Source organism: Marmota monax, unplaced genomic scaffold (assembly GCF_021218885.2).
Source record: "Marmota monax isolate L192 unplaced genomic scaffold, Marmota_monax_Labrador192_F-V1.1 WCK01_AAM20220418_F8-fsc00027, whole genome shotgun sequence".
Classification (NCBI taxonomy): Eukaryota; Metazoa; Chordata; class Mammalia; order Rodentia; family Sciuridae; genus Marmota; species Marmota monax.
Window position 1 is genome coordinate 18122909 of NW_026694617.1, and position 13491 is coordinate 18136399.

General features: G+C 38.1%; 1 protein-coding gene across 2 annotated transcripts in view; it reads right to left on the minus strand.

Moving 5' to 3' along the window:
- Positions 1-13262, minus strand: part of Prkar2b (protein kinase cAMP-dependent type II regulatory subunit beta) — a 94055-nt gene extending 80793 nt beyond the window's left edge. Inside the window, exon 1 of one of the 2 annotated variants that reach the window (XM_046422377.2) lies at positions 12786-13262. In XM_046422377.2, coding sequence (XP_046278333.1) covers positions 12786-13089 — 304 coding nt within the window. In that variant the 5' untranslated portion in view covers positions 13090-13262. Of the gene's footprint in view, positions 1-6044; positions 6181-12785 lie in introns of those variants that run through there. The other variant, XM_046422378.1, reaches the window with a different exon arrangement.
- Positions 13263-13491: the final 229 nt, after the last annotated feature.

Below are 13491 nucleotides of genomic sequence, written 5' to 3' on the forward strand. Positions count from 1 at the left end.
ACAAACCGATGTGATTCTGCAACTTGTATTTGGGGTAAAAAAATGGGAGTTCATAACCCACTTGAATCAAATGTATGGAAGAAGATATATCATGAGCTTTGTAATGTTTTGAACAACCAATAAAAAAAAAAAGAAAAACACAAAAAAACTGAAGGGTGCCAAACTTTGTTGGAGCTAGGGGATGGCTTTTATAAGTGTTATTTAGTCTTTGTATCTCTTTGTATACTGGAAATACCTCATAGTTTTAAAAAGAGAAAAAATAATTCTCTGCTCTATTTAGTATGGGCAGGTAAAATCAGTTCAAGGAGATTATTCACATTGTATTTTTATGCTAAATGTGCTTCTAAAGTATTTTTCATATCTTATCTTTATTTAAGATATTTTTTTAGTTGTAGATGGACACAACACCTTTATTTTACTTATTTATTTTTATGTGGTGCTGAGAATGGAACCCAGTACCTCACGCAGGTGGGGCAAGTGCTCAACCATCGACCTATAACTCCAGCCCTCATACCATATCCTTTTTACAAATGAGTTTTTGTTAAAATTCAAACACTAAAATACCCTATATTCTTTGTAAACAATTATAAGGTAATTATTATTTTAAAATATGACAAAAAGTCCTAAAACTGCTTAGTTGGTAAACTTGTTAATGAGAGTCAAACAAAAAAAATCGAAGATCTTTGAACAATTCAATGTGAAAATAAAGATACAAAAGGATTGTCTTTTTTTGCCATCTAAAAATACATTACATTAGCAATTTGTAGTTAAATAAGTACAGAATTTTGGTTTTATAGGAATTAAGCAACAAACTAATGTAAAACTTGGAGAGGTATAAATTTGCCCCACAAGAGCTTACTTTTATAAATATTATGACTTGAGGAAAAGGCAACAAGCTGTCAATTTAATGCAACTAATTTTTTCCAATTAATTTATATTTCAGGCACACGGTCATGTTTCTACTGCAAGCATCTGCCTCATTTAAATAAAGCACTATTTTCAGTATTCCTACCTACTCTGTCTTAAGTTGTTTAAAACTGACTCGTAGAAGTTAAATAAGACCATAAATTTGGAGACTGTATACATACAACTTTATTTATTCTACCAGTTTAACAGTTATTCTCAAGGGAAAAAACAGTGTGAAAACAAAGCAAAGCTTTAATCCATCGCTTTTTTTTTTTAAGTCAAAATTCTACCTTGAATTTGAAATGGAATTAAAGGAGGCCCTGGGTTTTAAGAACAATGGGTGTTTTAAAAATTGAGACAACTATAAGACTCAAAGATTTTACTTTTATATTTCCATTAATAATTTTTTAAAGTACTACTACTACAGTGCCTTAAGAGCAAGCTTATTATATTTCCAATCAAACCTCATTAAAAAAAAAAAAAAAAACTGTCACATTCTCACTAACTTCTAAAACGTGTGACTTGTTTCTTTTCTTTCTTTTTTAAATCGGCCCACAAGTGATGCTTACTGCATGCCAGGCCCTGTTAGCTCATTTAATTACTACAACAGTCCTCTGGCGTAGATACTGTCATTACTCCTATCTCATAAATGAGGAAACTGAGGCACAGATCATAAGGTACCTTGCCAAAGGTCCCAAAAGTTATAAATGGCACTACTAGGATTCAAACCCAGAGTCCACGCCAAAATTAAAGTCAAACTTTAAAAAAAAAAAAAACAACTTTCCATTATTTCAGATTTTTCATGCCAGGACGCTTAAATTTTTGGCAACTAAAAGCAATCTTGTTTTGTGCGCATTTCCGTAACAGTGAACTACTGCATGTGAGAATTGTGAGACAGTGGTAAGGGACTCAGTGACCACATTTCTCAAATCAGTAGAGGAAAAAAATAAAAGAATGAAATAACAGTACAGAAAAGATAGGAAGAAGAAGATAACATGCAGTTTAGGACAAAATTATCTGCAGGTCACTGAAGAACATGCAAATGAAGAACTGATGGATGTGTCAATGTGATCCTTAGAGGGAGGTCAACGCTAGAGCTAGTGGGAAACACTGGGGTCCCAAAGAGCAGAGCAGTAAAGGGAGGAAGGCAGTGTGCAAGGGCAGAAATGAGAGTGGACAAAGCAGGTTTGGGACACACCCCAAACTAGATTTAGCACAGGGTTCACGTGAGCAGGAGCAGTGACATATAGCATCAGAGGCTCACATGGGGTCAGAATGTCACCTCAATCGGAATGGGAGAACTTTAAAGGGAAGACAAGCCTGTGTGCCTTTATTCTCTGCATTTCATACAGTGATCACATGTCAGGTCTAAAAATAAGCCTCATTTTTAATAAAATGAAGTTTACTTCTCTGTAACTGAAGACTAAAGCATTTTAAATCTCATGAAAACATTTTAAAATGCATTCTAATTAAAGGATTACTAGACTAGCATTTTAAAATATATGTATAACTAAAGGCTTCAACCACTGTACATTTATAAACATTTACTATTAGGCATTTAATTTTCAAATGAGTTTTACATGTAAAAAGATTTGAGCACCCACATTCCTGCCTGCCTGCAGTGAAGACCCCTAATCTGCAAAGCTTACTATGACAAGAGTGTCTATTCACCCTACCACACGGGCACTATTAACATCAATAAGGGAAACTTGGGAAAATTTTTGGTGTGGGTTGTAAACTAACTTCTGGAGAAAGAGTGAGATTTAGTAAAACAACACTTGGGACCAAGAGAAAAACTTAGGTGAGAATATTTGGCTATATTAATTTACAACCATGTCATGTGTCTCTATAAATTGTGTTTTATTTGCCATTTAGTGAACCCTTACAAAAGAATTGCTTTTATAGCAGGTCTTTTTATACTTAACATTACTATAATAGGTAATATAATGAATGATAAACATTTTTTTGAAAGTTACAAAACAGAAAATAGTGAACTATTTTCCTCCTAACAAGTACCATCCCCAAAGGTGTCCTTCCTGAGATATTCCAAAGACACTAAAAGAACTATTCTTTTAAACTTTACACTTTCTTCTAATTCTGAATGGCATTTCCACAATTTAATGATTTTTTTAGTTGTCAATTGACCTTTATTTTATTCCTTTCTATGTGGTGCTGAGAATTGAACCCAGTGCCTTATATATGCTAGGCAAGCACTCTTCCACTGAGTTACAACCCCAATCCACAATTTAGTGATTCCTAAACATCTATAGCACTTATTACACTGTATGATTCTCTTTGTCCCATCCACATTTTTTTCCCATTAATGGAGACTGAACCCATGGGGGCTGTACCACAAAACTGAGCCATATTCCCAGCCCCCCGCCTTTTTTTTTTTGAGGCAGGGTCTTGCAAAGTTGCTTACAGTCCCACTGAGTTACTTAGGGTGGTCTCAAACTTTCAATCCTCCTGCCTTAGCCTCCCATGTCACTGGGATTACAAGTGTGCCACCATGGCCGGCTCCACCTACAAAATTTGCACCATGAACATTAGTAATCTACAGTCTAGGACACAGTCCAAGATGCATACAGGAATCGAGTTTAAAGAAAAATCCTAAGAGGAATAGCTCGGTCAAATGGTGGACCTAAAAACAGCACACTACAGGGACACAGCCACATCAATGTCTACAGCAGCACAAATCACAATAGCTAAACTGTGGAGCCAACCTAGATGTCCTTCAGTGGATGAATGGATAAAACAATGTGGGATTTATATACAATGGAATATTACTCAGCAATAAAAAAACAATAAGATCATGGCATTTGCAGGGAAATGGATGGCATTAGAGAAGATTATGTTAAGTGAAGTTAGCCAATTCCAAAAAAACAAATGCCGAATGTCTTCTCTGATATAAGGGGGGGGTGACTCAAAATGAGGTTAGGAGAGAGAGCAAGGGAGGAAGATTACCTCTAGATAGGGAATAGGGGTGGGAGGGAAAGGAAGGGAGAAGGGGAATAGCATGGATGGTGGAAGCAGACCCTCATCATTATACCAAATACATGTATGAAGATGTGAATTTGATGTCAACATACCTTATATACAATCAGAGACATGATAAATTGCAGTATAAAGGTGTATTAAGAATTGTAATGCAAAAAATAATAATAAACAAATAAAACATTAAAAAAGAAAAAGAAAAATCCTGGATCTTCCTTTTTTAGGTAACATGATTTATTTCTTTCTCATTAGGGAATTTTTCTCTATATTCCACCAAAATTTTCTGTTGAGTCCATTAACTTATCTAATGAATGTTTATTAAAAAAGGAGCGTGTACACATACAACTAGATCCCTGCCTACCTGCAAGTCCTTCATAATCTAGAAACTTAAATCTGGAAACTAACCAAAAGTTGCTCACATCTTACACATTAATGGAGATCAAGTTAAGTTGTATTGTAAGTTGTGGTTTCCAAAATGGAGTTCATAAACCCTGAGCCACTGTATAAGGCAATCTTTTGAGGCCCAGGGCAACATTTAGTACTTGCTCACAATTAATTTTTGCTTCTTCCTTTCAAAATTAATATTGTGGGAAGCTTACATATAAATAATAAATTAATATACTGGTACATGTATAAAATTTACAAGTACATTGGGAGTGTATTCCACACTTATATTTGCTAACAAGGATGTAAAATAAACAAGTTTAGAGAAATAAACAATATATGAGGTGTTTACTTCTAAAATATTTTATTGCATTTCTAAAGTACATGAAGTAGTAATCTAGGTGGAATAGACAGAAAAAGCCAATTGTAAAAGGGTTGGACCACAAGTTTTTAGAGGAAAAAATGTAGCTTATTTTTTGGTATGTTCTTTTCAATCATGTTATTGCTATAAGAGTTACTGAAAATGAAGTGTATGTACTTTATGTATGGTTCAGGAACTGGGCTCTGAAATCAGAATGTCAGGTTCAAATCCCGATTCCAGCACTTACTTTGGAAAAGACTAAATGATGTACATAACAGGCCTTGTTCAACATCTGGAGGATAAGCAGCCAAAAATGTTAACAGTAATTATTACTAAAGAAACAAAACACAATTTAACAAACATTAGCATTCTATAAAGATGGGAATGAAATGGCTGAGTCATGTTTTAATTCAACATGACCTTTTGAAAAAAATGCTTTTTGAGTCTAAAATGTATTTAAGCAAATATGGGGGTTTTTTGCGTGCTTTTTTTTTGTAACCCCCTCATCCCCTTAATATCACTCCCATGAACTGTTTCAACTTGGAACAGCTAATGTAAATTAAATAATGTCAGTCCCTAGCCAAACGGATACAGGAATAACTGTATACAGTATATCTTCTTGGCTTGGCTTTTATGTGGAACATGTGTTTATATTTTGACCTTTTTGTCTTTTTCAAAAATTAAGAAACATTTAAATAGCAGCAACTGGAATGATTTTTTTTTTCGTTTTCAAACATTATTAAGCTATAAATGGCAAAACCTATTGCTGAGACATTTATAAATGTTACACCAACTGTGTTTATATTTCTGATTTTTTTTAGATTGTTTTGTTTTCTTGTAAGCCATGACCTGAAAATTTTAGCTCAAATTCTTTCCACAAAATAATTACATAATGGAATGGTCTGAGTCATTTTGAATTTCTGAGACACAAAATTCACTCCCATAAAATAAAGATAATGATCAGCATCACAGTGAGGTTTTTGCAGGGGGCTTTGTCATCACAACAGACAGTGTGGATAAGACGGCAAAGACAAGAATAAGACCCAACACAACAGTAATTCATCCAATTTGGAAAAACTGATGCACTCTCCATTCTTCTCCACTGTCAAATACGGTCTAATTCAAAGTTTCACTGTCCTGAAAAAAGAATCAAAGAGTCGGGGGGGGGGGGGGGTAATAAAATAAAAAACAGGAATTTTGAAGGCAAAATCCAAAAGTACTTTTCTTGAGCCCAGCTGTTCAAACCATACCTAGCACCTGAATAGAAGGCAGGAAAAATTCATAATATGTAAGCTAATGTAAACAGCACACAAAATGTTAGTGACAGTTCTATGAACAAAACAAAATTTATAAGACCAAGACCTACTAAATTTAAGGAAGGAACTTTTCTGTCTCTTACCTGCTTCATCTTTTAAACCAAACAGATCACATCTACACTCTGTGAAATTGTTCTTAATTCTACAGAGCAAACTTAATAATTTTTTTCTTAAAAAAAGAAAAATAAAAAAGGGGGTTGACATTCAATAAACATTTGTACTGTGAGTAACTGTGAGTGACTTCTACCTATTCCTTCTCCTAATTGGCCACTCCAGGTCCTGGCCCCCTTCTGGTACTGTGACTCTGTACACTTCTAACACAGACACTGTGGTCAACCACTTCAATCTCCTTCACTGAGTTCCTCACTCTAAAATATTCCACAATCCCCACCATAGGCCTTTTCTTATTGCTACTACTCTGATAAATGCCTCTCTTAAGGGGTCATAAACAAACTCCTAATTGACAGATTCAATGGTCTCCTGTTGGTATTTGCACAGGTGAAAAAGAATCATACTTGTTTTTTGTTTTTTTTTTTAACACAGCTAGGAACACAACCTTGACAGTTGGAAATTTACTGGAATCCATGCAGTGAGATTTACAACAATAAATAACCATTCAGTATTTACTTCTGTTCTACCAAGACACAGCAAGCGCATCACTATGTGCGACCTAAAATGAAAAGCTATTACTGTCTTGCATGAAATAAGTTTTTTTTTTTTTTAACACAGGCAGAAAAATTAAAGTATCTAATGCTTCCATTTTTGCCTAGGTGATTTTATTGTATGCGCTCTCTTCAGACAAAGTATGAGTGACTTACGGAAGCCTTCACATGTCTCAGGTGATTTTCCTTTTCCCTTTCTCTGGCCTCTCTGGATTTCTCTCTCTCCCAGTCCCTTCTGGCTTTTCTTCCTTTACTTTCCTTCTCAAAACCCAAAGTAATAGGTGGTTAAGAACAGAACACGATTTCAAGTCCTTTGATGTCCCAATTTCAACCCTAAAGCAATCCACTTAATACTGCTATTTAAATGAATAATGTTCTTAACTATTCTACTTCAGAAATTACCATCTCTAACTCAAAATATTTTTTAAATCTTCTCTAATACTACTGTGTTATGCTCGTAACTAAAAGAATGGCTTCAATATTTCAGCCATTGTCATGAATGATGTAATCCATTTCAAGAGGATTTGAAACTATCATGTAAATCTCTAATAGCCAAAGACTACACAGTGTCATTAATAACAAAACCCTGGAGCTCTTAGCTACAAATTATAAGTTGAAAGGATGTGGAATTTATTACTGTGCAACAGAACTTCACATTAAATTCTAAATGGAGCTGCTGCTTGAGAACATTTCCTACTTCAGCTCTCCGAAAAGTACAAATATTAGATTTATGTCCATAAAACACTATGAAATTGCTATTCTACAAAAGTTTGAACTTTTGCAAGGTTTCATACCAATTAAACAATTTATCTGAATGTATTCAATGCTTGCTATGTCTTCTGTCCAAATGGTCTTACAAATATCAATCCTTTTATCCTTGTGACAACCTTGAGGTAGTTTTTTTTGTTTTTGTTTTTGGTTTTTTTTTTTTTTTTTTGGGTGGTGGTGGTGGGGTGGGTACTGGAGATCAAACCCAGGGGCATTTTGTCACTGAGCTACATCCCTAGACCTTTTGAGACAGGGTCTTGCTAAGTGGCTTAAGGCATCATTTGTCATTGTCCTGCCTCAGCCCCCTGAGTCACTGAGATCACAGATGTGCACCACCACACCTGATGAGGTAGGTATATTAATGCAATAACATGCCTATGTGTTTAGCACAGTGACTCATACACTAATGTCTGGATGTTTATAGTTTATCCAAAAAGCTAACATTCATGGACATTTCTCAGCCTAATTAAGTGTATTTGAGAGGTTCATAAAATATTAAAAAGATATTTAGCTTTTGGTTGGTACAAGGTAACTATAACTACTAGAGTAATTTTTTTTTAGTCAGATGTTGATTGCCACAGGCTGCAGGAGGCAAGAGCTAACAATTGGCTGCTTAGTCTCATAAAAGCTTCTAGTGACCATAAAGAGCAAATTCTTAAAAGGGCATAACGAGGTGAGCCTAATAAATTGGCCAACAATTTTTGAAGTTACACCTGCTGTCTACAATTTCCTGCTACCAGACCACGAACTCAATAGTTAATAGAATGAGCCAGTTAAGATCATTTTCACAGCAAATTCTTGAGCAGTCAATCAGTCTATTGCCACTATTGCTTCTGCCACCTAATTTCAGGGAAACCATGTAAACCATTCAGACAGATTTCTGACTTTTATTCAAGTTACAGTGAAACTTGGTCCTAATTCTGCATCTAACAGAAATGAAGAACATTTGCTCATAGTCACCTAAGGAAACTTAGACACATGAATATTCTCAGCTCTTCTTCAATGATTTTTTTTTCATGATAAATAACTTTATTCTCTTAGTCTCCCACCACCACAAGCTCTAACTTACCAATATTTTGCACAATCTGAAGGATCACTTCTAAAGTCTCTATAATGCCTAGAGACTTTAGAAGTAATCCTTCAGATTGTGCAAAATATTGGTAAGAGTTAAAAAAGGTTAGAGTTAAAAAGGTTAGGTCACAGTTACTGCCTGGTAAATCTCAACTTAAATATCTTTGATGTGCTTGTTTTATTAGGTATGGTTCCAAATATTTGTATATATACACAAGACAGAAAAATCAGTTCTTCCACATTATTTCCCAGACTGACTGCTCTGCATGTACCCCTATGTAGTTTATTTTGTTTAATACTTGTCAATTTATAGGAATAATCTGAATATATGTACTTCGTTTTTAATTTTGGCATTGGAAATGGGTGAACCACACAAGATCTCACAATAAAGTCTATATGAAACTACTAATCACCACAGATTTTACTTCAAATTAATAGTGATTTAACTCTTTGGGCTACTATAAATGCTCTAATAAGGTCTAGGCTTAAGGACACTGCTCTTTCAGAAGTGACATGTCAAGCTTTATGTGCTTCCTGTAGGATAAGGAAGCAAGACGCAGAGAAGATGCCAAGCAGTCTCCATGATAGCTTCTTTCCAGTATCAGGAGTTTTCCTAAAGAGGATCGCCATAAGCCAATGTGTTGACCTTTAGGTTTTAGAATGATAGTAACCAGAAAGTAATAATATGAACTGATAAAATTAGAAGAGAACAGGAGTGGAATAGAGAAGCAATACAGTTAAGATAAAAGATTCCTTTGGAAAGGCAGGAAAGAAGTAAAGCCTACTTTTACCTACCTGACTAGCTAGCTGGCTTGGCGCCACCTACAGCCATAGCACTGGACCCTCAAAGACCATTGATTGAACTGTGGTCTAAACCAGATTTTTCCAGTGAACTGTAGGTGCCTGGCTTTCTGATTCTACCTCTACATTATGAGGCCAAAGTCAGAGGCTTGATCCTTATGTTAGTCATTGAGCACCAGTTTCATGGTCAACAACTTTTCTTTTAATCTCAACATAACGTGTTATAAATACCATCACTTATACTAAAGGGATTCGTGAGCGAAGATGTGAACCAACAATGCAAACCCATTATGAATACTGGAAAAATTCCTAGGAAAACATGACCTGTGAGTCAGCCCATGGAACAAATTTCATTTAAGAACTCCTTGATGTCTTGGGCTTCAAGGTAAGACAGATGTTATGGAACAAGTATCTGCTACTTACTGGTTCTGTACACCATCTTGGACAAGTTAATTTTCCAAAGACAAAACACATTCAAAGTCTCAAGGAGAGCTTTATATATAAGGGGCTAGCACAGGTTATGATAGCCCCAGCCCCCTCTGTAGATAAGCCTGGCAAGCCAAGAGCACCTGGATGAAACCAGGCTCACCTGTGTCCCAATCCTGGTTTTACAACACACTACCTATGAAACACTAGTCAACTGGTGTCTCATCTTTCTCATGGAACTAGGAGAATGAACGAAAGCATTCAGATAGTGCCTAGTACACAGCATATGTTAACAAACAACATTCTTTATAAATATTATTAAGGAGGCAGTATTATCACCATCTATGTTCAATGGTTTTCAAAGTATGGTCAGGAACTATAGGTTTCAGTATGCCTGGAGATGTCTGGTGATCAATAAACAAACAAACACCCCCAAAACTATGTCCCACCCTAGCCTATTCACTTATTTGCAAAAGCTCTCCAAGAATAGTACCAAGTAATGTTCATTTCTGAATCAAACTTCCTTGAGATGCGCATGAAAATGCAAAACTTATTGATCCAGCTGGTCTTGTGCTGTGTCAGTAAATTAAGACTTTTTTCCCTAACATTTATTCTTTACTAAGCCAAGAAAATTGCCCAGTATCTGATGGGTTTTCTTTGGCACTGTTCTGGATGCAGATATTAAACTGATGACTTTGTGTTGTTTAGGTTCAGTCCTGACATGTTTTTTTTTTCTCCAGTGGAAGTATTTTGACTCCCTCCACAGTGTACCTACCAACTCCCAGTGGGCAAGATTGGTCTGCATTTTTGTACAACCTCAACCTCCAGAGGGAGTGTGTGTTTAAAAGGTTGTTAAGGGGGTTGGGGGGAGATATTGATTTGACAGAGCAAAGTCTAAAATATTCATTATTTGGTACTTTACAAAAAAGTGTACCAGATATTTTGTAGCTTACAATTAAGTGATTTTAGCCAACAATTTACTTTTTAAAAAATGATTAGAAAAGAAAATATACAAAGCAGTGCACCTAGAAGGAATACTGTTGCCAAAGCTTCAGGAATACATGTAAGCATGCATGTCCACAGCATGATGATCAAACTATACTTGGTTGCAGTCAAAAGTTTTCAAAGTCCTTGAGGGTCAGGCAGGGGAATAAATAGCACAACCAGTTAACAAGTATTTACTAAAACTCCAGTTGAATAATTTTACAGTAAAAGTATCTTGGAAAATATAAAGCCAAATAAAATATCCTGCTGCTTACAAGTTAACAGCTTGTTTCTTACATTACAAAATGAAAATTACATCTTTTCTGTGCACAAATACCCACTGTTATAGGGAGGATATGGAATCATCAATGCACAGTACTTCAAGAGCATTATACAAACAAAATATTTTAGTTACATTAACAATACTATAGGAATACAGGTTCAAGACTCTTAGTTCCTAGCTCCTTCTTATCTGGGAAACAGGTCCTTTCCTTTTCTTTGTGTGTGTGCATGTCTCTGTGTGCATGTCTATGTGTGCATGCCTGCATTTGCACAGATGTGTCAGGAGCATAAAAGAAATATTAGATGCCTCTGTCTTTTCTATGGCATCCATTATTGGCTTCTCCTTTTCATCTACATAAAATAGTACTCTTTCTCTTGCTTCTAATAAGAAAAGCATTTGATTAATTTTGTGTGTGTGCACACAAAAAGAACAATTAAGACTATGATTACCCTATCCTGGGAAACACTAAAAAGTGCCCACAATTTAAAATTTAAGTAACAATTTTCCCTTTTATCTTCATAGTGGACTAATTTCCAGGTTTCTGTGATTGTTTTAGACAAGATAAAAAAAAATCACGAATTTTATAACTCATTTAAATGTGTGATTAATTCTGCAAAGAAAAGAAACATCTTCCTAGGAAGGGACATGAGGAAATGAAATGACACTTGAAAATGTTTTCATTATACAAAATGCACTGTGGATGTACAAACCACAGCAGTATAAATAAATAAAAGCTGGTGCAATGCTACATGTATGTTTGCCTTACACCACAAAGAGAAAACACTTGCACATTTGCACAAGTATTTTATTTTAGCTTGGGATACCATAAAAAATGGAATTTAGGCATATTGTGTAAATACAGGAGGCTGTGAAGGTGCGTGTGTATCTGCGTGTGTTAGGCAAAGAGGGTTGTAAGCAGAAGGGGTGGGACTTGCCAAAAGCAGCTATTTGAGAAAATTCCTTTTCTTTCCCATTCATTCTTTCTAGCTTCAGTGTCTGGCACAGTCCTTACAATTACTCACTGGCTTTTCATTCTAAAGACAACCAACAAGCTTTCAGAACTTCCTACAGTGTTTTTCACACACTTTTCATTTTTTAAAAAAGCACCCAATCATTCAATATGTGTTTTATATTAAAACAACAAGCCATTAGTCCATTTCCTCGTTCCAAAGACCCCTTGGGTTACAGGCTAAAAAGAATACTTTGTTGTGTGTCCAAAAATAACATAAGACAGTACTGGTAAATTGGAAAATAATATATTACTGTTTCCAAGAATGTCACATATATTACCATAAATTTTGAATTACCCCAGTGAGTCCTATTCCATGCTCCTTTTAGTGAATCTACAGTCCTGACAACAGCAAAGCCAAACACATTGAACACTCTCTCTGCCTTTTCTCTTTGGACACCCCAATAGTAAATTTAAGGGCTGAAAGAGGATGCCCAGTGGGCCAGATTCCTTTATTCACAATGGTGTCATCCAAGCGAAATATCTCCAACCACAGTGAAAGTTGTCCTCCCAGCAGATGCCCACCCCAAACCGGACCAGGAAGAGAGCAGGCAGATGGGCAGAGGAAACCATAACCTTTCAGCTCTCGCACTTCCAGAGGCGGGGAAGACGGGGAGGGCATGACAAGAGAGCAGAGTAGGAAGGTGGGCGAGTGGGAGAGACAGAAATGGATGCTGAGGGGGTGGGCGAGATGGGAAGGTAGGGAAGGTGGAAAACGCGGGGTGAGGTGGGTGAGCGAAGCTGCATGATTCAAGAGCAAAGGCGGGGAATGCTAGTGGGCAGCAAGGGGACCCGGGGCGTGGAGGTGTCTGGTCCTCACCGTTGAACGCTCCTGCGTCCGCGGCCTCCTCCTCCTCCTCGCCGTTCTCGGAGTCGGAGCGCATGGGCTCCTCGGCGAAGTTGACCCCCTTGCTGGGGGTGCCGCCCCCGGCGGCTGCGCCCGCGTCCCCCCAGGTCCTGCCCTCATGGCCGAAGCGTGCGGCGCCTTTGCGCTCGTTCTCCTGCTGCAGGCGCGTGAAGTGCTGCAGCGCGAACTCCAGCAGGTCCGCGGGCTGGTGCCTCAGCACCTCCACGGTGAAGCCCTGCAGCAGCTCCGTCAGCCCCGCCGGGATCTCGATACTCATCCTGCCTCCGGGCGGGCGGGCACCTGGGCTCCGCCCTCGCCCCTTTCCTCGATCCGATCTCGGGCCCCGCGGCCACGAAGCGAGTGCCGAGGGTGCAGGAGGCGCTACCCGCAGCGAGCGCGGCGCACTGGGCCCCGGCGGCCCGGCTGGCCCGGCCCGCGGCTCCCGGCGCGCGGCTGCTCCGTGCGGCGGCGGAGGGTGAGCGAGCGCGGCCCCGGGAGGGCTGGCAGCATCTCCAGCTCCTCCCGCTCCTACCGCGGCCGCGCCTCTCCTCCGCCCGGCGCCCCGCCCCCGCCCCGCCGCGGCGCGCCCACGTGACCCCCAGAAACCATGGCAACCCCCGCCGGCAAGCAATGTGCACGCGCCGCTTAGACCGCTGCAGGGCGGAGGACGCTGACAGGC